At 37.9% G+C, this 23,688-nt stretch overlaps 5 protein-coding genes across 8 annotated transcripts; 1 reads left to right on the top strand and 4 right to left on the bottom strand.

Annotated features, from left to right (window-relative positions):
- Window positions 1–73: 73 nt before the first annotated feature.
- Window positions 74–3,610, bottom strand: LOC149734523 (BSD domain-containing protein 1-like). Of its 3 annotated transcripts, none has more exons than XM_089881093.1 (13): window positions 3,470–3,610; window positions 3,254–3,323; window positions 3,000–3,122; window positions 2,765–2,873; window positions 2,487–2,551; window positions 2,240–2,294; window positions 1,984–2,072; window positions 1,687–1,779; window positions 1,542–1,614; window positions 1,304–1,470; window positions 943–1,255; window positions 631–731; window positions 74–577 (listed from the first exon to the last, which is right to left on the bottom strand). In XM_089881093.1, exons 1-13 carry the CDS (start codon window positions 3,481–3,483, stop codon window positions 545–547), a joined length of 1,305 nt encoding a protein of 434 aa, XP_089737219.1. In that variant the 5' UTR covers window positions 3,484–3,610; the 3' UTR covers window positions 74–544. The 3 variants fall into 3 exon arrangements, with proteins under 3 accessions (XP_089737219.1, XP_089737220.1, XP_089737218.1); XM_089881094.1 differs by having other exon boundaries at window positions 943–1,275; window positions 1,399–1,470; XM_089881092.1 differs by having other exon boundaries at window positions 943–1,470.
- On the bottom strand, window positions 3,528–6,761 carry LOC149734522 (dystrophin-like). Its single transcript, XM_089881091.1, has one exon. It carries the CDS (start codon window positions 5,719–5,721, stop codon window positions 4,108–4,110), a length of 1,614 nt encoding a protein of 537 aa, XP_089737217.1. The 5' UTR covers window positions 5,722–6,761; the 3' UTR covers window positions 3,528–4,107.
- A 144-nt stretch (window positions 6,762–6,905) lies between these two features.
- Window positions 6,906–15,364, bottom strand: LOC149734521 (protein phosphatase EYA4-like). 2 transcript variants are annotated; one of them, XM_089881088.1, is made up of 16 exons: window positions 15,218–15,364; window positions 15,083–15,154; window positions 14,872–14,976; window positions 14,737–14,776; window positions 14,616–14,685; window positions 14,460–14,538; window positions 14,310–14,411; window positions 11,160–11,233; window positions 10,983–11,106; window positions 10,804–10,928; window positions 10,342–10,425; window positions 9,662–9,751; window positions 8,701–8,864; window positions 8,154–8,318; window positions 7,515–7,737; window positions 6,906–7,310 (listed from the first exon to the last, which is right to left on the bottom strand). In XM_089881088.1, exons 1-16 carry the CDS (start codon window positions 15,321–15,323, stop codon window positions 7,230–7,232), a joined length of 1,704 nt encoding a protein of 567 aa, XP_089737214.1. In that variant the 5' UTR covers window positions 15,324–15,364; the 3' UTR covers window positions 6,906–7,229. The 2 variants fall into 2 exon arrangements, with proteins under 2 accessions (XP_089737214.1, XP_089737215.1); XM_089881089.1 differs by having other exon boundaries at window positions 14,310–14,402; window positions 15,218–15,363.
- Window positions 15,365–15,807: 443 nt separating this feature from the next.
- LOC149734520 (ADP-ribosylation factor GTPase-activating protein 1-like) lies at window positions 15,808–19,716 on the bottom strand. Its single transcript, XM_089881095.1, has 9 exons — window positions 19,484–19,716; window positions 18,861–19,028; window positions 18,468–18,581; window positions 17,835–17,941; window positions 17,538–17,638; window positions 17,111–17,268; window positions 16,850–16,999; window positions 16,675–16,733; window positions 15,808–16,301 (listed from the first exon to the last, which is right to left on the bottom strand). Exons 1-9 carry the CDS (start codon window positions 19,541–19,543, stop codon window positions 15,953–15,955), a joined length of 1,266 nt encoding a protein of 421 aa, XP_089737221.1. The 5' UTR covers window positions 19,544–19,716; the 3' UTR covers window positions 15,808–15,952.
- A 38-nt stretch (window positions 19,717–19,754) lies between these two features.
- LOC149734519 (uncharacterized) lies at window positions 19,755–22,335 on the top strand. The gene is made up of 6 exons (XM_089881105.1): window positions 19,755–19,966; window positions 20,834–20,960; window positions 21,348–21,579; window positions 21,633–21,676; window positions 21,738–21,840; window positions 21,892–22,335. The coding sequence occupies exons 1-6, from the start codon at window positions 19,842–19,844 to the stop codon at window positions 22,014–22,016; spliced, it is 756 nt and encodes a 251-aa protein (XP_089737231.1). The 5' UTR covers window positions 19,755–19,841; the 3' UTR covers window positions 22,017–22,335.
- The last annotated feature ends 1,353 nt before the right edge of the window (window positions 22,336–23,688 follow it).

The raw sequence follows: 23,688 nt of genomic DNA, 5'->3' as shown, positions 1-23,688 counted from the left end.
TTTATCGCCACATCGGTTCGTGCGATGTTACTTTTATTTAGGGGAGTAAAAGGTAAGGTACTCGACAAACGCGTCGTGTTTTACAATTTATTTTACGAATACTTAATACTCAACACAATTTTCTTTTTAACACCAAACATTTTTGTTGAAACATTTTGTACAAAATCTTTTAATGTATTTTCATAAAGCGATCTTATTATGAGAAACACCAATATATTAATACAGTAATCTTGTAATTAACAAATAAGAAAAAATATCTTTGCTTAAACAATGTTCCCTATATATAAACAACACTCTGTGCATTTTTAAGCCAAGCCAATCTTTATGTGTAAAAGTGTGGTAATGGAACAACTCTGGTAGAAATTCTAAGTCCCATGGCGTGTCTCGCTGTTTGACCTCACCAATACAGAATATTTTCGTTATCAAATAATTTTCTAACACAACCTGGTGCCCATAAACCTCTTGCGCATAATATAAAGCAATAAACAGCAAATATAAAATCTCAACAATGTACACACCAAAGATAAAGAAAGAAACAAAGAAATTACTCCCACTCCTCCCACCCCTCGATCTCCTCCTGTAATGAAACAATGTTAATTAAATGTAACACACACCATTATGACATCATACATCTCCAATATCTTGTAACAAATCATCTTTATCATTCAATTCAAGATCAAATTCTTTTTCCCAATCCGAACTTTCATTGCTAGTTGATTCTGAAACTGGAGCTGTGGAACAAAAGCATTTCATCGAAATTTATCTGTGCGGTGAGGCAATGGCAATCGTTATAACACTGGTGTTCTGTTTCATCTTAGCCAATGGTCACTATGGGGTCGTCTAAATTATTGGTATGCAGAAAAACGATTACCAGCAAGAATAAATAATTTACATTCATTCAACCTTATGCAAACATAATAATGACATCACAATGTCGATTACCTTTCGTTTCAACGTTTTTTTTTTTTTTTGCATCTGTTGCATCACTCTCCTTGTTTATGACATCACATTCAACTTTTACTGTCTGTGATGTAACAATGCTGTCTTTTGTAGAACAATCAGATTCTTTTGTGACATCATCAGTAGTAATTATGACATCATTGTCTTTTAATAGTTTGTCAGATTCTGATTGTTTTTCCTTTGTTACATCACAATCGGTTTCTTTGTCTTCAGATGATTTCTCATTTGTGGCAGTGACATCATCAGTGGTGACATCATCAACTTTATTGATGACATCATCAGTATTAGCAGTGACTTTCGTAGTGACATCATCAGCTTCAACTATGACATCATCAGCATTGACCTTTGTAGTGACATCATCAACTTTATTGATGACATCATTAGCATTAGCAGTGACTTTCGTGGTGACATCATCAGCTTCAACTATGACATCATCAGTTTCCTTAGTGACATCATCAACAACAGGTGGTATCACCATGACAACATCAGATTCAACACAATCATAATCGTCTAAAAAAACATATTTTGATTATGACATCACTATATTAATTATGACATCACTATATTAATTATGACATCACCATCATCTCCCCACGAAAGTTCGGTTTCTTTTTTTGCTGCTCGTTCGACCAACATAGCACGACGTTTCTCCGCCTGATTACATAGATATCATATATTATTGATTACATAGATAATATATTATGCCAAAACATAGAAACAACATACTTCATCCAAACAATACTTCTTGTAGAAATATCGTTGCCAGAAATCAACGTGAGATACTGCATCGGGGACCAATCGGGTGTATAAGGTTCGGACCTGGGGGTGGGGGGGAATATTTCGACTTTAGTAATGTTTAATAAAAAATACCAATATCACTTTGTAGCAAAATTCTAACTTTTTTTTAAAATCTTTGCTACTGTAATGGAACGACAAATAAACAATTACATCACAAAGTAGATTCTATTTCATGGACTAATTAATAGGTTATGACATCACAGTGATAATTATGACATCACAAACCTCTTTATAATCCAACATCAACAGCGATAATTCTTCTTTTTTCTCGGAAAGTTCGAACGTTTCCAACCATTGGTGGAACTCGGGGGTGTCTGCGGTGGTTGCCGCTCATTAAAATACTTGGTAAAAATATACGAGTGATGTTACAGTTATTTACATCATATGTAGCACCACAGTTTAAACAGCTTTGAATGTAGCTGTATTTAAACAATGTCACCCCATGTCCCATATACTAAACCTCCCATAACCATATACTCACTATCAGGTTCATTACAATAAGTAGCGGGGTCGGTTTGTAACGAGAACAATCGTGCCTGGATAAAAATAAAAACATAATTTTTATTTACTTCTTCGAATACAATAACAAAGATAAGGCCAGTTAATGCAACAAAACATTTTTGGTTCCTCCAATATAAAGACAAAATATTTGTGATACCATCGCTTGTCTGATATACTTTTATTAAGTTTTGCCAAATGGAAGATAAAATACCGGGTTCAAATCTCACCTCGGCCGGTGAAATAACCTTCATTCCAGATTGTGTTCCAACGAACATCGTTGAATCGGCATTTTCTGAATAAAATTTGTACAAAAATTTAAACAAAGGCTACTTTACAAATAGGGCCAGACCCTCCTCTTCTAACGACTGTTGTTCTCCTGTAAACAGGAGCGTGTTTCACAACGATACCCAGGAACCCCCATTACTCCATATAACCCCTACAAACCGCCCCCCCCCCGACCACCCTGCGAACCATAAAACCCCCGACCACCCCCATACAAACCCACCATCCTGATCCGGGGGTGACGGTGTCACATGTTTAACCACGCTACCCAGGAATCCACTGATGGAGGTCGCGACGACTTTTGTGGCTTCCGATGCTTCTTCCACGTTTGCCTACAATAGAAACATTATTGCAAGTTATTTATCATTAAACTTATATAATCGGAAACAAATTTCTGCCAAAAAAAAGTTAACATAAAAAAAACGGCTAACCTTTGTCAACATAAACATCCTATTTACCTTTATGTTTAGCTGGTCTTTCATAGAAATAGCAGTTTGTGCGACAAATTTTGACGTGTCATCTTTAACGACTTGCGTAAATTCCTTCAAATCTCGAGCGATAAACTCATTCGTTTCAACAAGCTGAAAATATTCTTGGTTTATTCTTTATAACATATAAATAAAAAGTAACAAGCCTATCCTTACATGGCGGGCAACAACAGTAGTTACCAGTTATAACACAGGTGTTCCTGACCACCATCTATGTTACTTACTTTCTTTTTAGCTGAGTCATACCACGAACCCCACCAAGAATTTGCTGATTCATCTTTTTCCTCTTCTTCGCTAAACATGGAAATAATATATAAATAGTTATTGCTTTAATATTGTAAGGTCTCGGGGCTTCTCAAACTAATATATTCAACATAAAAAAATAGAAACATTAAACACCATAGAAATAATATACTCAGCATAGAAACAACATGTCTTACCTCTTAGTTGCCATGGTAACCTACCACGTCAAAAATTTAAACCTATTTTTACAAAAACCTAAAATTAAAGATAATGTTAATAACCAGACAATATAATATATTTATAATAAACAGCTACCATTACTACAGTGGGTGTAATTGAACGTGAAACTTCTAAAAATTATTGATGTGAAAAAGATGCTAAAAATAACAATGATACTATATGACATCACAATGATAAAATATGAGATAACAATAAAGTGCAAAATAACATGGCACAATATTATGCAGCTAATGAGTGCAACACTAATTGGAAAATAATAAAATAAATTTTCAATATTAGCAACCTTAAACTTTATTTCATAGAAAACCAGAAGGATGGAAAAAGTTCAGTGACTTAAACTCATGGGTAAGCATATGTCACTTGGTTTTATGTGACAGTTTTCTGATAATTATATTCTCCACTTTTCCTGTTGTTTTGTCGCTAATCCCCTTCTCTTTGTTGTTTAATTATTTGATCCTCACCATGGTATTCCAAGACATAAATTGATCAATAAAATACTTTTATATATAATATGTTTCAACCAATAAATATTTAAATGAATTTTTGTAATTAATTCCTCTTAATGTTTTCTCCCCAAAATCAAACATAATATCCCTCAATCAACAAGAATAACATCCAACAATCGAATGAACATTTCCCCGGCATCAACCATCGCATTCACCACTTCTTCCATCTTCCCATCCTCGTCATTCCTCCCCAACCTATCCACTAGGTGGTGCAAGTGAGCCTCCAAACCACCCGCCATATTTCTGTCAACAACAAACTCATTGTCTTTATCGCCCTCCGGTGTTGGGCGAGGTGCTCGCTTTTTTCGTTTCTTCGCTGTTTTCTTATTGGTCGATCTCTCATCACATGACTCCGATACTTCGCTCTGATTGGCCGATAATTCATGATGCGATTGTGATTTCCCTGTCGTCATGAAATCATCGGCGAAAACGACACATTTCAAATTATCCAACTCTGACTGAAGGCTCTTATTTTGCTGAGTCACAGTATCGAGATGACTTTGCAGAATTAACCGATCTTCAATCTCATTGGACGGCACGTCATGCTTGGTTGACTCCAACAACTGAACCGTGCCAGACATTTTATCGTTCTCTTCTTTTAGCTTCGAGACAAGTTTTTCCAATTCTTCTCTCTCTGCTGCCGCCAAGTGGTTAATTTCAACAAAGTCCAAAGATTCGTTCAACTTGTCTCTTGTTTCCATGACAACATTATCGCTCGATGGTGATTGGTCGATTGGTAAAAAGCTCGAAGACAATGGTTTTTGTTTATAACGTTTTGTCACAATGTTCCGGATTGTCCTTGCGAAAGCGTTGACCTTTTCGCGACCCCCAGCCGGTGTGCAATACTCCTGTCGCGGATGGTTAAGTTTATGCGAACGCGACGAGTTACTCTGTGTTAAGAAACAATGGTGACAAGTGTCGTAATCGAGGCATTTTAAACACTGGAAACGGAGGCCGATAACTGGGCGGATCTTACACTCGGCGCACTGGACTTCATGGACGGAAGATTTCGCTAAATTTAACCGGTGCATTGTTGGTAACCACACCAGCGACTGCGGCTCTTTAAATAGCCACTGGAGGAGCTGTTGCTCCGATATCGAAGCTCCAAGGACGCCACTGAAGCAACTTGCGATCGCGGACGAAATATTCCCAAAGTTGATATCTTCCCCAACCACATCAGTGAGACGAACGCAGTGTGCAAGCATTAAACCGCATCGACTTCTCGTCAGCATCCTCAGTGAACCAGAATACAATGAGAACAACAACTTATATTTCTTCACCAGTTCCTCGCCTCCTAGTATAATAAAGAAAAGCACGACAGCGATCACGGAAACCCGATTCTCTGTGAAATCTTGAAACGTTTGGAAAACCAACGTACACAAACATTCGCATAGTTTCTTCGACACCTTTGATAAGGAATCGTGGTAAAGTGACCTCACCAACCCCTCCAACTCCTCATAACTCATCCCTTCTGTTGTTACATTGTCAATACTTGTGTTTGTTTTATTTAAAATCAGTTTCTTCACCTTAGAATACAGCGTAGTAGTGGTGATACCTCTTAAATGGAACGCGTCTTGAATCCGACCAAGTTTTAATGATGTTCGGTACACACTAAACTTTATGTCGTGAAATTCCAAAGTTATTTTAGTGATTAGTTTGTCCAGTTCTTTTTTTGTGTCGCCAGATTTGTTCAAAGATTCCATTTTTGAATCGCAAAAATCAATGTCTAATAAATTCTTAATAGTTTAATTCATTTCTTTACTAATCATCATAGGTAACCACTAAAAAATATTAAAATAACAACTTTTGTCTGTACAAACTTAACATAAATATGTATTAATTCATATATTCGAATGCGGGTTTAGTGGCCACACTTTTATTTAACACCTTTACTCAAGTATTCACCCATATTTTGTTTTTAACCACTATCGTTTTATTGCAAATTCTCTTCTCTTCGTTGTTTTAATGAATCTGATCTTGCTATCGTATTCAAAGAGATACCAAAAAAAAATATGTAAAATATCAACAAACTTTAATCAAAACAACTGACATGCTTACAATTCTAACTTAACATTTCACATCAATGAGGTTATTATGTCATTTCCGGGTCCATTTATCATGATATTTACGTCATTGATGACGTCACTTTAGAATTGAAAACAAAAACAAACGAAATCATCAGCTGTTATGATTGTGATGTCATAAGATCGTTGCCATATTTTCACAACGATTCGAAACGATCTTTTTTTGCGCTGGGGGGAATCTTTACAACGAGATATACTAACCGCTAGACGACGCGTTAGACCTTAAAATTTAAACACGCGAAACCGCTGGAGAAATGCAGTTATGTCAGTATTAATAAATGTAACTTATTTATCCTCGCATGGCGGGGCAACGACAGTCGTTATAACACGGATGTTCTGTTTCATACACCTCGTGCCTATTTACAAGTTACAACGTATGTTACTTTGTGGAGGATTGTTTTTCTGTATGGCTGATAATTTAGACAACCCATTAGTGACTACTGGGTTGGAGCAATTGCCGTTAAGTGTCTTGACCAAGTACATACCCCCACAATGGCGGATACATTAGACTCCAAACCCGGCATCCTTCTGTATATACAAGGTATCTAACAACTTGGCCATTGACACGTCACAATATACATTGTCGCGTAATACGCGGACGAATGTGCGAGGAATGGACGTCATTTTCGCGTCTTCGAGTGCGTTCTAATTGATTTAAATAATTCAAACCTTTGTCGTAATTCGACACTTCTGTTCACCTGTTGTGACGAAACAATGAAACACAATACCTCGCTGCAGCTGACAGGTTCACTGTTACGTCACAATCGCTATTGTTTAGGATTGTGACGTGGCACAAACAAACATTATGACAAAATTTACAACATTTTTACTTCACCGCAAAATGACGTCATATTGGTAATCGTGACGTAACACTGCTTACACTTTTGGCGCTTTTACATAATTGTCATGGAACAATGCTTGGAGCAGCCCCATGTTTATGACGTAACAACATTGAAGTGTTACGTCACACACGGAATACACGTCATCATGAAACAAACGGCATTATGACGTAATAATCTCAAATCGAGATGAATGAATTGCACGAAATCGCTGTAGCGAACGCGCAATCCGATTTCAAGTTCATGACGTCATCCCTGGTGACGTCATACTCATACTGTTGACGTCACTCACAGATAATCTTGTTCCAAGGCGTGATGTAACGCCATTAGATCCGAATGAGAAGAAATTCTCCAGAATGGCATATTATGCTGGGAGAAATGAATGAATTAATGACTAAGACTTCATTTTCGCATAGTTGGTTTAAAACGATAGTTGTTATAACACGGGTGTTCTGTTTCTTACAAGTTACCACGTATGTAACTTTGTGGGTAATTGTTTTATGCATTATACTCGAATAATACCCATTGTCAGCCATGTATGGAGCTTTATGCATAATTTATTACGTCACTTACAACTTTGGCGGCTTGCTCCTCGTCCCGACCGTCGCCAATGGCAACATACGTCACATTTCGGCCAAATCTTTGAATAATTCTCTCGAAACAACTTTCCTTGCCAATCTTGGTGGCGCTATATACGTTCTCTATGTTGAAAACTTCACCCAGTCCATATAGGAACAGCTTGGCCAACGCTGGCACCAGTTGTGTGGTAGTGGCTAACACGTTCACACAGTTCGATCTGTACAGGTGGTGGGGGTTAATATGCGGCACGTTATAAGTTATGGGGTAAATACAATCTTGGTTTGTTTCATTGATTTTTTATGGTGTGTTAGGTCCTACAAGCATTAGTGACCACTGGATTGGAGCAATGTCTGTTTTGTCCATAGACAGACATCCATATATAGCAGTATTGGGACATTAGTTATATTATTTGCAACCCACTGTGAGTTGCTTCTTGCAAACTTTAACAGTCAAACTTTTAATCCAAATGCTCTTTCATTTAAATCACCCGTAGCGTGAAGTTATAACGAAAGTCGTTTCGTGGCTAACTCCCTCTCTTTACCCTGGCGTTAATAAATTTAATCTTCGCTGGCGCATAAAACAAGATAAAAAATTATGCATATCACCACCCAGGGTAGTACTTGATGTCCGTACCTTTGGTTTATAATATTAAGCGACTTCATCGCCAAGGTGAGCCAAGAATCCGTCACATTCTCGAGGTCGGACCTAAGTTGCGCCCAAGCGTCCCGACCGTGGTTGGGAAGTAAACTTTGTATATTGCCTGCGTATGTTTCGTACATTTCCTTGATCCTACGGTATCTGGAGGGATATATGGGTGTGAATTGGTTATCTTTGCTATTAGATTTATAACACGGGTGTTCTGTTTTATGCACCTCGTGCTCGCTTACAAGTTACCACGTACGTAACTTTGTGGGTGATTGTTTTTATGTATGGCTGATAATTTGGAAAACCGTGACCACTGGGTTGGAGCAATTGTCGTAAGTATCTTTCCCAAGGACACACACGCCCACAATGGTAGCAGCAACGAGCTTTGATCCCATATACTTTGGGCTAGAGGTAAAATGCTTGGGTAATGAGCCAACTCTAGTCTAAATCGCAGCTCCCATGTCGTGCCTCACTTATAAAATAGCATGTGTACATATACAATGTTATATATTTATATATTCAACCTTATAAATACCTGAACGCCAACTTTCGCATCCAATCTACGCCCCCTCGAACCCCGGTCGCCATGCAAACGTTGCCAGTGTTGGAGCGAAAACCATCGGTTGAGAAATTGTAAGTTGATAAGTCTTGCCCGTTGTCGTCGGATGATACGTCATCAATGTGGACTTGATCACATTCCTGTGACGTAACAATGTTGTTTAATACGTCATTATATTGTTATGGAAATAATGTTATAACTGTTATAAATTTTATTTATCTCTTTGAATACGATAGCGAAGATTAAATTAAATTTAAACAACGAAGAGAAGAGAATTAATAACAAAACAACGGTCGTTAAAACAGGCTATGGTAAAAACTACTTGAGTAAAAGTCTCAAATAAAAGTTTGGCTGCTAAACCAGAAACAAGTTGCACCAATGCAAAATGGCGGCCATATTTAAAAATAACAACGGTACTGTCTGGATACTAAACTAATGATCAGCAGATGTTTCGGACAGTAACTTGGTGGATAGTAACCTCTGCATACGTGGTGACTTGAAAGCGGGCACGAGGTGTATGAAACAGAACACCCGTGTTATAACGACTGTCGTTGCCCCGCCATGAGAGGATAAATAAGTTACATACGTGGTAACTTGTAAGCGGGCACGAGGTGTATGAAACAGAACACCCGTGTTATAATCACTGTCGTTGCCCCGCCATGCAAGGATAAATAAACAAGTGAGTTACACTCATCAATGTGTAGAAACCCCAATAGACTAGAAATAAACATATAGTAGGGTGGGGGAGGATGGAACACCTTTAGGACACAATACTGTATCTAAATATCCTGTTCGTGTTTTAAACAATTAACAACGGACGTCGTGAGGATACGGTTTTATAATTCTTTGAATGTTCTTTGTTTACTACTAAATGGGACGAGAAAATAGAATGAACAGTGTCCCATCTTCCCCACTCTACCATATATACTGTACTCACCTCTAAGTCGTTGAAAAACAGATGGTTATCGGCAAGGTTGAAGATGAGTTCTTCCATTCTTAAACCGAGAGCGCACGTGCTTGAAGCGTCCTGTGAAAATATATGTTTTATAAAATAAATAAAAAATAAAAAACGTAGTAATAAACAAGCGTAAGGGTGGAGTAACGGTAAAAAATATAAGTTCCATCAAACATATATAAATGTACAAGTTTCATCAAATATATGAATAACTGATTATTATACGCTTCGGTAACGAAGTTGGAGTAAAAAAAAACGGGAAGTAACCGTAAAAATGCGGTCGTTATAATTTTATGGGTGAACCAAAAGTCAAAACCTTAATTAATAGAAAGCCTGACACGGTTACACACCCTACAAACAGTATAATGTAACTAACCATTTAATTAAACAACATTAAAGCTCTAATCTAAAAAAAAGTGTGCGAAAAGACACGACCCGTACGAAAAATATTCGGGAATTGAACACTTTTGCCTCGGGGGCGAGTTATTGTTACGAAAGCATCCGTCACGCGTCACCGCGCACCCTTGGTAATTGTGATTTAACAATCGTTGTTTATTTTTTCGCTGCAGGAAATCGCGCGGTTTTACCACGTGATACCCGCTTCATGGGAAAATGCAACGAAAGCACCGAGCACCGTGTAACGCATGAATGACGTCAAGTACCTTGCCGTATCTTTGTGCATACGATGACGTCAACAGGGAATGAAAAATAATGATTGTTTCGTCAAGGTCCCAGACGAAGACTCGCTGTTAAAATAAGGAAAGTTATAACATACAATATTTTTAAAACATATTATTAGTTTTATTCATCTCCTCGAGTACGGTAGCGGAGATTAAATTAATTCAAAAGAAGAGAAAGAAAGTAGTAGCAAAACAACAGTCGTTAAAACAAGTTAAAAGGTAAAAAGTGTCGGAAAAACATCAGTTGAAAAGCATAGCTGTTGAACCTAAATATGACGTCATAATCGAACGACAATTCTAACCCGCGCGTAATTCTATTAGTTGTCTCTGTATTATGACGTTTTTATCGATCACAATCAATATTGTGACCTGTAGTTCCATAATACTCTGCATTGTGACGTCACACTGCAGGTCATAATATGACGTAACAATGATAATTCTAACCTCTAATTGTGCATCGGGACCTGGGGAGGGATTCTTCCGGCTGTTCCGTGTCTTCGCCTTCCCTCCCTTCCTTCTGTCCAAATCATCAACCGTGTATTTGATCGGCTCGCCAGCTATATTATGCTCTGCGGATGAATATTCAAGTTACAAGGAACTAATTTTACTCCGCGCCTCCATACCTGGTGGCGGTTCCTGGAGCTGATACGTCACCGGTGACGTCATCACTGACGTAGCAGTGTTGCTAGGGAAGTAACCACCCTGCGTCGGGTAGTAGTGCGCATACCCGGATCCACCGTATCCTTCCTGTAACAAACATTGTTATATTACGTCATAACGATATTATGACGTCACTATACCTGTTGTGACGTGTTCATATTATGTCCAGTGGTCAACGACGCGTGACCACCGTAGCCATAACCTCCCCCGGCACCTGTGTAATATAAATGTTTAATATATCATTGAATACGATGTAGTATCAAATTAATTGAAACAGCAAAGAGAAGAAAATTAGCAGCAAAACGGTCGTTAAAGCAAGCTATGGTAAAAACCACTTGAGTAAAAGTCTCAAATAAAAACGTGGCTGCTAAACCTAACATACAAAACCCGATGTATAAGTTTGGTAGAACAACCTGTACAGCCGACTAACAAAGGCAACCAAAGCTCACCGAATCCGGGGAAAAAGTTGGCTAAAGCTTCCATGCTAACAATCATATATTTCCATCTCGAACTTTTTGACAATCGCTATTATTACGTCACAATCAGCTAATTTTTTACTAGAACTACCTGTTTAGAACAATCGTTTGTTACGCGACAACGCTCTAACAATGGTCTATCTGAACAACAAGTGAATCTCTACGGAGAGCTTATTTTACGCGTGGCTAGTCATGCGAAACGCGAAGGTGTCGCCGCGATTTTAGCGAAAGCGACGATTTCGGCGTAAAAAGGCCATTATGACGTCATAATGCGACAAATCTGGATTTAAAAATCTTTTAGAAGCGATTTTTGCGAAGTTTGGTTTGTTAAAAAAGCGATTATGACGTCACAGTGAGGGATCGCGCGCTGATTGTCAAAACGTTTCCGGTTTCGAAAATTCTTGCAATTTTTTGTTAAATTAAAAAACATTAAAAAACCGCGGTCAGTGAGCGTGTCTAACCCGCGCTTGTGTTTCAAAACAATAGTTAGTGTGACGTCATAATCTGGGAAAAAATCATCGCCAAAATGGCGTTTTTGCGTCGTGATTCAGACTCGCGTTAAAGTGTGCAAACAGTGGGTAATTAGGGGTGAGTGGGGGTTGGGGGTTCGCCCCTAAATTGCTGGGGCCGCGAGTTTACAGTGAAAACTTTGGGGGGAATCCGACACCCTGGGAACCTATAGAGATATTTCGGGGTCTGACCTTGGGTAAGTTTCATGCGAGCGATCGGCGCTGTGAGATAACAATTAGTTTATCATGATTCACATTGTTACGTGTACATCCCTATTGTGACGTATGTTAGAAACAATGAGTTTCGATTTTCGAATAAAATTACTTTTCGCGCATGAACGCTTGCAGGAATTTTAATTGTCAACAAATTCCAGATCTTTAAATCCATTAGCGTCACAATTCAACTGACAATCGGCTTTATTTTTAAACAATACAAATTGTGCATACCGCATTATGACGTCACGGAAGCTGAAATTTGTGATCGCACTTAGAGGATTATGACGAAACAATTAAAGTTAATGCGTCATAATCACACGGTCAGGTGATAATCCATTCACAACATTGTATTTCAACAATTCGTATTATGACGTTGGCTTATGCGATTATGACGACACAATTAGAAAGTTCGGCGGGAAGTTTTAAAGATTTCGAGAAAATTTCGATTTTAGAATTGTAGAACATGATTACAATTGAAAGAACAATTAATTCAGTAATTGAGCTTAACAGCCACGCTTTTTAATTGACGCTTTTTCTCTTACTTTTGTTTATGACGTGTTTTAACGATTGTCGATTTACAAAATAGATACAACTGTATTGCCAAACTGTATGTTGGGTTTAGTGGCCACGATTTTATTCCACACTTTTACTCAAGTAGTTTGTACGCAGTTTATACAATTTTATAATTCTTTGAATGTTGTTTGTTTACTACTAAATGAAACGACAAAATGGAAAAAAAGATGTCTCATCTTCCCCCCCTACTAGATATATGTTACGTTTATTTTACACCACCTTGTACCTTCTACTTTGATACGATTATTCACTGCTTATTCATACAGATATATATGTATAGGGTAGGAAAGGGTAGTTTGTGTTTCAGTCCCATTTGGTAGTTAAGAAAGAAAATTTACATTGTTTTATGCCGGTATATCCTCACGATTCCCATAGACCGTTATTAATTGTTTAAAACACGATCAGGATATTTGGATATTATGTGCTAAAGGTATCCCATCTTACCCCATACTATATTTGGGCTGTTGTGTTCGAAAATGTTTTCGCTAATTGTCCCTCTATTATTACGTCACAATTGAACCGAATACTTCACTGTTTCGTCATAAATGAGTAAACGAAATTCGAAACTTGAAAATCGAGACTTCATTCTCAAGTAACAATACAAGTTTATGACGTAATAATAATGATTTTTAAGACAGGAAATGATCATTGTTTTACAGTTGTGACGTAACAAGGGTACAGTGTCACGCGACGATAGCGCGATTTTTGTTTATTTTTTATAATTCTCGTTAAAATTTGTCTCAGATAAAATAAGTCGAGCGTGGCATCGCGACGACAGATTCCACTTAAACACTTACGTAAACAAAGACAATGGGTATTGACACGTCACAATGATGGACGACGTCATCAATCTACGCAGGTGAGAATCGAGGTCGGAAACAAAATGGACGAAAATCGCGGAAACGCGAAAATGTTTTGGAACTATTTGCAATCGCGGAATATTATTCACGAAGTATACTTGATGACGTCATAACAGTAATAAATTTCGAATCGCGAACGCTATTATAGAATCGCGTCACATATAGCGTGAACGTTACATCTGATATAAACAAAAATGAAAAATAATCAAAAATTGTTCTAGATTTCTAAAACAACATGTATACAGTTATACGTCACAATCACCATACAACGTCAACAATCAAATAATTCGAAAATATTTCCCGTCAACTGGAACCTGTGGTTTATGACGTCACAAACCACCATTATTTACATACAATAAGATAAAAATTCCGTATATACGTAACAAACTCACCATAAACGTATTGTCCCCACATCGCTGGATAAGCTGCCATTATTGTGATGTCACAATGCTACTTGTTCGGTCAAAATTATTCCTACATTATCGCGAGTCGCCGCCTCGAGCGAAAACTGGAATTCGATCCTTCGATTCGCGAACGACGCGATTTTTAGAGAAAAAAAGCGTTTCGCTTGCGGCGCGAAAAAAGATTTGACCCGATTGTTTTTGTTTCTTTACCAATGTTACGTCACAAATACACCTGTTACGTCACAAACTCACCTGGTATAGCGTACTGCGCATGTGCAGGAAATCCTTGTGTGACGTAAGAATAGGCCGGCTGTGGGGCGCCCTCTAGTTTGATCGCGCGATTTCCTGTTAATTCTAAAACTTCAATGATGACGAAATAATGATCATTATGACGTCACAAACCTGTTTGTGTGGGGAACCTCGGATAGTGGAACTGACTTTGCATTGTTGCGTAATCAATCTGTGATTGTGTAGACGTCTCCTTTATGACGTAATAATAATAAAACAATGTTTAACAATAATCATTGTTTGTTTCGTCACAATATATACTTGTCATACCTCCGCTTGTGACGTCACTTGATAATCGACAGGAATCGCGGTTGGAGGAGCAAAGCTCGATTCTGGTATCCTGTATTATGACGTCATAAGCGAAATAGAAACTTAAAATAATCTAACTTACATTATCTGTGGCTGGAACTGAACCGGACTGAAACCTGCACCTGTGACGTCATAAGGGCGTTAGTGACGTCACGAAAGATCATTCTAGTTCTAGAAACTTAACAACAATAATAATAATAATGACGTCACAATCTACCTTCATTGTTGTACTTTGATGACGTTTCAACGAACGTTTGTTCGGTAATATCCGACGTCATAATCGGAGTGACGTCACGCATCTGTTGAATAAGCACCGTTGTACCTGTGAACGAATAATGGGCATTATAATAAGACGGAGGGCGATATTCGCGAAACGGGAAACTCTTGTTTCCTCTCATACAGGAAGCCTTTGACAGCCCGACACGCACCAGTGCTCTTGCATTCTTCCATTGTTGCCATGGTTACCGGTGACGTAGGACTACCTCGTGGTGATGACGTATCTGTGACGTCACGCGTTAGAATATTACACGTCATAGTGACATAGTTGTTATGTCATAATATACCTTTTGTTACTCTTGTTACGTCACAATCTGGCCTTGGTGACGTTTGAGTATGTTCTGTTACGTCATCATCAGGGCTATATTGCGTCATAATAGCCCCTGACGCCATGTTCTTGTATTGTGACGTAACAGATACCACTATTAAGAATAATCAAGGGATCTTCGGGGAATTCCCGGTTAACGTTTGTTACGTAATAAGAGGAGATTTTCGTGAAATTTTAGAACTCGGTTGAAACTAAACCTCACAATTGAAACACCATACGTAACAATCACTCATTTACACGTCATATTGCTCCTGTTACGTACACTGACCACATAATCGACTTCGAAAGTTTAAAATATTTCAATTTTGTTCTATTTTCACCTAATTCCATAAAAACATTATAATAACTGATAAAAAAAAGAAAAACAGAAAATCTTTCTGCGTAACAATTCGAATATTATGACGTAACAAGCACCAAAATCGCGCTAAACTTGATAAAATCTGTTAAATAAATCTGAAATAATAAATTATCATTGCTTGATGTTCCTACAGCGGGTACGTCGTCTTGTACAGCAACCCCATGAAAGGTAACCAAACCCATCTACTCAAGTTACACCATGGAACAATGTATTCAACCGTCCCATCTCGACACAACACATTATATTAGCGCACGGATTTACAATAGCTACTATGACGTCACAACAGTTAGACAAGACTAATTATGCGTCACAATGGAAACATCGCCACCTAGCGGGTTAATCGTTCTTTGATGACATCACACTGACTTCATTGTTAGTTTTCGTGACGTCAACGCTGTCCCATCCTACCTCCTCCCATCCTCCCCACGAATCTTTTTGGCCCGATGACGTCACTTCGGATGACATCGCGTTTGATGACGTCACAGCTGACGTCACGGGCGCCGTGGAATCGGCGTTCAACCACGCTTCTAAATCTTCGTCCTCCGTTTTCATTGGTGCAGGTTTATCACGTGACGTTTTGATGACGTCATCAAATTCGGTGGACGGAGGCTTCTGATTGGTCGGATTTATCGTCGAGGATCCGAAGGTGTCCCAGAACTCGCTGTTTACGTCATCCTCTTGTTGTCTGGGTGGGGGGTTAATTTAACTTAAGCAAATAATGTTTATTTAAATCATAGCAAACCATAATTACCAACCACACACTACAACCCATGGACCAACCACCATGGGAGTGAGATTTACGTCACAGGAGCCTGGGTTTATTGGCCCCAAGATTTTTAGCGCCCCACGTTTAAACTTAAGTTAAAACAACCTTCACCCTGCAGTTAGGTTTATAGCAGGGTCAATTATAGTCTGGGTGATAAAACCAATGCTAAACTTGACCCCTAGTAACCCCTTCGAACCACAATAGCCACCCTGACCCCTAATAACCCCACTGACCCCTAGTAACCCCACTGACCCCTAATAACCCCTGCTGACCCCTAATAACCCCAACTCACCCCTTATTCTGTATAATGTTGCTCAAACTTGTAATTCCAGATTTTCCGTAACTACTCAACTGTAACGAAACAACAATTATGACATCACAACCAATATCTACGACATCACAACTAATATTTATGACATCATAACCAATATCTATGAAATCATAACCACATCAATGACATCACAAACCTTTCCCGCCCATGATGTCACACTTGACGTGATGTCATCAACGACTCGGCCTTCGTTGATTTTTTGCTGAGTCGGCTTCACGACCTTGTCGCTAACCTTTGACCCGAGGTCGGTCGCGATCGTTGAAGCTTGACTGCCGAGTTTTACCGCCTGCAAGATATCATAACAACACATATAGTAACAGCCGAACAGATTAACCGGCGATGTTTCGATAATTTCAAGACAAATAACTGGATGGAAATCTGTTTATTTTGAACTCACATTTTCCTTGGCAGCGGTCGCGGCACTCGCCGTCCACTTAGACGCCACCTGCCACCCAGTGGTCAAGGAGGACATCGCGCCTGATAAAAAGTCACCCTCAGTTTCCTCGTTCCTGATTGGTTGGTTCCCGATGCCGAGGTAGCGACTGTTGTTTTGTGCTGGAAATAAAAAATATTATTTCAAAAAAATTTGAAAATATTTCAGGCTATTATTTAATAAAAATAGAAAATTCCTATAAATTCTTGAATTAAAACATAAAAATCTTATGGTATTCTTATAAAAACAACGCAAACAATTAATTAATTTGTTATATAACTTTTCCATAGATCTTTTCTAAAATATTTCAATATTTTCCAAAAATTTTTCATTTTTAAAATATTATATTTTTTATTTTGTCGAAACAAATATTGATTATGACATCACACACCTGATTGTTGTTTATAAGGATCGTCATCGTTTTCCAACCACGTTTCAAAATCGTTGAAATCGTTGCTGTTTTTATTCGAGGAAGAGTTAGATGCTGTGTTTCTGAGAAAACAACATTTTTACAAAAAGTTATTTTTTACATAAATTTTACAACAAAAAAGTTTTTACCAATTTTTTTTAAATTTAAACTTGTCAAAAATAAGCCATGTTTTTTACCAAAAAAACTCTGAAATTTTCATACAAATCCTAAAAGCTAAAGATACTGAGTTATTATTGGCCAATTAAATTGGTGAGTCACCTATGATTGGTGGAGAGTTGGTTAGCCTTCCTCTGATTGGTTGGAACATAATTTTGCGCGGATGATGCGGCCTCATCCCATTGGTCACCGCCCGCTTCGGTTATTATCTATGATGTCATAAACCATCATTATGATGTCATAGGTGTGATTATGATTCATAAACATAACATTGTTATTCATCAAAAGGTGATTGTTGATAAACAAAGAACGTATAATGTCCTCTTACAATATTTAACACAAATATATAAACAATATATTTCACATTTATGAGGGGTATAACAATAAGACACAATCCTGTAAAACAAATCTAACTTATTGGTTGCAATGTTTACTGATTAATGCAGTGTAGATAATCGAGGGTTGGCCTGCCCACCCTGCCATCCCAGGTTTGGCGAATGAAACCATGCAAAAGCCACCATACCAATTACCCCAACCCTCCAATGTTCGAACAACCCCAACCCCCCCAATATTCGAACAACCCCAACCCCCCCAATATTCGAACAACCCCAACCCCCCCCAATTTTCGAAAAACCCCAACCCCCCCCCCAATATTCGAACAACCAACGACCCACCCCCAATATTCGAACAACCAACAACCCCCCCCAATATTCGAACAACCAACAACCCACCCACCTTATCCCTCAACAAAGCTGCAGTTTTGCTGTCGTATTTTTCCTGCAACGTCCAGTTTTCGTTGTAATCTTCATGAGATTCGAAAAACTTTCGACAAAGATCATTTCCGCCCACCTGGGATTAAAAATTGAAATCAAATAAAATACAAACGTGAAAAAAAATTACATAAATTCCCCAAATTGAAAAGATCACTTCCGCCAATCTAGAATTAAATAATTAAAATTTGAAGTAAATCGAACTTATAGTGTAAATGTTGAACCATAATAGAAATCATATAAATTAGATGTTCAATGAATTGAATTTCTCTACAAGTTGTGTGATAATTTGGTGAGTTCTAAATCATAATTTTTTATAATTACCAATAATTAAACTTAAATAAATTTTGAATACAACCTTCATTTTTTCAAGTTCTGCTTCTTTCCATTTATCCATTGTCGTCGAACGAACAAAACTCAGATGAACCCCGAGCCCCCGATGTTTCCCCGAACATTCAAGGCAAATCCAGATTCCGTAGGTGACCGACACCCATTGGGGGTTCAAGGTCCCGCATTCAAAGCATGACTGGGGATGAAAAATGGGGGTTGGGGAGTGAACGAATGTAACTTTCAATTACGATACCCAGTGAGGTTAGTGTGGTTATTTGGGTAGATGATTAAAACTTATTTATTCTATCGTGGTTGGGTAATAACAGTCTTATTAAACATCATACATCCTATGTTTGAAGAATGAATGGAATAACAGGCGTGTGTAACAGTGGTTACCGTGCCTCAAACCCAGCGATAATTGGTTCAAGGCTCGCCGCCGCTACCATTGTGTCCTTGGACAAGACACTTAACAGCAATTGCTTTAACCCAGTGGTTACTAATGGGTTGTCTAAGTTGCCCATTGTAAAATGTTTTCAATATATTGGTGGTTATATGGGTTAGTGGGTGGCTGTTACGTATACGGTTTATAGCTATAGTGGTTAGCAGATAACGTAGGGGGGTCATTACATTATAAATACACAAACATTTTACCTTGTTTCCATTCGTTACTTTTAAATCTTTTAAAACTCTTCTTGTTCGTGGGCTCGCCATTATTTTTTCGTATTTGACGCGAATAGGCCGTTTTTTCTGTTTTTTTTTCGCTGTAAACTTGTTTTTAACGAAGACAAATCAATTTAACGAGACATCATTTTTAAAAACGTAGATTGTTTCTTAATTATCAAGAAAATTTCGGAATTTTAACAAAAAAATAAAAAGTAATTTAAATATATAACATTTCTATTTTACGTCAGCTGACGTGGGATTGTGACGTCATATCTTAAATTATTTGGGGACAAAAATAGGAAAAAATATGCAAATGAGCAAAATTTTAAAGTTAGAAACTTAAAAAATGCCAAAAGAAATTGATTTTAATAAATTTGCTGGCAGTATTGGAAATAATCAACCTGTTCGAAACATTAAATTAATTTGGAAAAAGGAGCGACCTTTCGTGTATCCGTTTCCGCGTGATGGAAGGTAAGTGATTTCTATGTTTATCGAAATATTTACTCCCCAACGATTGAATAAATTAATGATTTTTTTATCTTCACGTGGTGGGTATTTTTTGTGATGTATGGCCGACAATTCGGAAAACCCAATTAGAGACCGCTGGGTTAAAACAATTGCCGTTAAAGGGCCTAAACACACCCCACGTCACTTTTATATTTTATGGTAAATTCATAAAGCGACCGTTTTATTGATTCCAAAAATACTTTGCTTATTAAAATTGGTCCAGTATAGGCGGAGATATTCGTCCTCAAACAGTGATCTCTAGCGCTATCTTTTTTTTACTACGAGCTCCGTGATTGTGACATAGGAACGTACTAGTCACGTGACTGATTCATTCGTAAAAGCGAAACCTGCGTTTTTTTGTGGTTTTTTGCGTTTTTTTGTTCTCTCGTTTTTCGCTGAAAACACCATAGAGATACTAATATATGTGGTATATTAGTATCTCTATGGAAAACACTGCCTCCCGCCTTTTTGAATGAGAGCGGCCACGCTTCAACAATTTTGTGACGTGTTTGTCACGTGGGTAGTACACTTCTCAATTTTTTCGCCACGCAACTTTCAAATCAGTTTTTTGAATTTCACGGTGTTTGAGCTGGAATATCTTTGGTTATACAGAACCGATTAAAACAAGTAGGGTGTCGCTGGAATTAGAAAAACACACTTTATCGATTAAAGCGATGTACATTTGGGGTGTGTTTAGGCCCTTTAAGTGTCTTACCCAAGGACACATACGCCCACAATGATAGCAACGACGAGCCTTGAACCCAAGTTCCCTAGTTTGGTAGCTGCTCCAACCACTGAGCCGTTCAATGACGTCACTTCCTTTCGTTCCAGCTTACCTGCCGTGACGTCATCAGTATTACGTAGCAACTACATGTCACAATTCATATTGAAGGGGAAGTCCCGAAGAAAGAACCGACCTACGTCATCAGGGCGACGTCACAATCCACAATCTAAGAAGGTGTCAATCAAACTTGTGACGTAATAAACACCAGTCGATTAGAACACAACTAAAAATTGATTTTAATATTAAGGATTGAAACATAGTAAGGTTGTGGGGAAGATGGGACAGCTTTTTATTCTATTTTCTCGTCCCTTTTAGTAGTGAATAAAGAACACTGAAAGAATTATAAAACCGTATCCTCACGACTCCCGTAGACCGTTGTTAATTGTTTAAAACACGATCAGGATATTTGGATAATATGTGCTAAAGGTGTCCAGTCTTTCCCCATCCAACTATATCTATACCTTTAAATACGGTAGCGAAGATCAAATTAACTAAAACAACGAAGAGAAGGAATTTAGCAGCAAAACGACAGTCGTTAAACATGCTGTTGTTGTTACACAGGCGTTCCATTTGCTTCGAATTTACAATGAGCCTGTCTGTGACGTGACAACCACGAAGACGGCGAACAAATGTTACTCCAAGTATGACATCATTAACTGCAATATGACGCAACAACCCACCCCCCTTTCCACGAGCGGATCGGCTTTCAAATATCCGAACTTGCTTCCGAAAGTTGCCGAACGTTTCCGAAACCAACCGGCTTTAAAACCTGCTGTCAATATTATTCCAAATGGTAAATATAACGTCATAATGGTTGCTGTCTTATGACGTAACAATTCCTTACAGTAACGACAGATGATGACGTCACAATACTCCTCCCCGCGTGCCAGGTACGTCACAATAATACTTTATTACGCCATACACAATTTTATCATTTTATGACGTCATCAGGGTAAAGAGGTCAACTTTATGACGTCACAAGCGTGGAAAATGAACCCGCGGAAACGAAAATTCTTTCCATTGTCCACGAACCATAATTGGACGACCCCACAAGGTATTGTGACGTAACACTTAAATATCTATGACGTAACAAACATCATTGTAGGATGCGATATTGAGACCAAAGACATCATGACAACGACGACTATGACGTCATACAAGCCATTGTTACCACTGCGACGAAACCGCGCGTCAAGGTTCAGCAGAATCCTCGATTCGTCCATTATGTAGTGACTGTGATGTCATAATCAACTTAAATATATATTGATGACGTCACAATCTTCATTTTTTCACGATTTCAACCGAAGAAAGTTTCTTCTCGCCCTTTATCCCCACCTAGCTACACATCTTTTGGTATAAACTATAAAAATCTGTGCTCGAAGCACACACAACCGCTACAGGGCTACACCATAGTAATAAGGGCTGCGTGTAATTATCCGTAGCACCCTGGTACGGGCAATCTACTTCCCCCCATACTATGGCCATATGTTACCTTTCATGTGTATACACCATATGTATATCTATACATTATTTTGTTCCAACCATGCAATGGGCCATCTATGCAAATTTGTTTGACGCTTCTACTCAATTAATTTTTACCCATGCGTTAATGACTGTCGTTTTGTTGTTAATTCCCTTTTCTTTTCGTTTTATTAATTAATATGGGTATGATGTATTCGATGAAATATTGTCATTCAATGACTACTTTACTATAGGGATGACTATTGTGTTTATGTTTCGTAACTCAAGTTTTATCTCAATTTATCCAGGTCGGAAATATAAGGACAAATAAAAAGACTAAGTTTTAGGTTTCTAGTATGCTGAATATAGTAGGGTGTTTCGTATACCTGCCGTTATAGCCAAATACCCAAATGGGACGAGAAAATAGAATGAAAAGGTGTCCTATATTTCCCCACCTTATTGTATATCTATTTGCTTTGATGGTTACCTGGCGACACCATGGTTATACCTGGCGTTGTAAAAACTTTAAACACAAAAGCAGACAAGTGAATGTGAGAGTTTTTATGCTTTCAAAAACAAATATACATAAAGTTTGCTCGAGAATTTAATTATTTTCATTTGTAGATTACTAGAGAGTCGCAGCAGTGTACAGCAAGTCACCACGGTATAGGTACGAGGCAAAGTGGGTTTAGCAGCCTCGATTTTACTCAAGTAGTTTTTATCCGTAGCGTGTTTAACGATTGTTGTTTTGCTGCTAATTCCCTTCTCTTCGTTGTTTTATTTAATTTGATCTTCGCTATCGTATTCGAATAGATTAATAAAGTTTATGTTATGTTACGTAAAGGGTCGTAAATGGACGCAATCCGCAGGTATGAATGTTTGAATCAATTTAATACAGACTTTTTACAATCGTGTTACTATAGTACGGTGGGGGAATATGGGACACTTAAGCACATATTGCCAAATGTTTCCAAAATCAAAATAGATGACGGTTTTTGGGTAATACCACGAATTAGTACTATCATTCCTTTATTAATTGACAACAATTCAAATAAATATAATAAAACACACGAGGAGTTATTTAGCGATTCGCACAACGGGTGACATTTTACAAATTCGAAAAAACACAGGATAAGACGGGACAGTTTAAAATCATTGTTAAATTTTGATTAATAAGTGAATTTATTATTAGGAATATACGTAAATAACACGAAATAATATTGTACGCATTGAAAATCAAGTTTAAACAATCTTTTTCTTGCCCTACTGCTATAGTTTTTAACATGTTACATACATTATATAGTAGAGTGGGGGAAGATGGGACATCTTTTCATTCTATTTTCTTGTCCCATTTGGTAGTAAACAAATAACATTCAAAAAATTATGAAACCGTATCCTCACGGCTCCCATTTGTATGAAATCACGATCAAAATATTTGGAT

The sequence above is a fragment of the Ciona robusta genome, chromosome 7, assembly GCF_009617815.1.
Source record: "Ciona robusta chromosome 7, ASM961781v2".
Lineage (NCBI taxonomy): Eukaryota > Metazoa > Chordata > Ascidiacea > Phlebobranchia > Cionidae > Ciona > Ciona robusta.
Note: the sequence above shows the minus strand (reverse complement) of the source record. Positions and strands in the feature narration are given on the sequence as shown.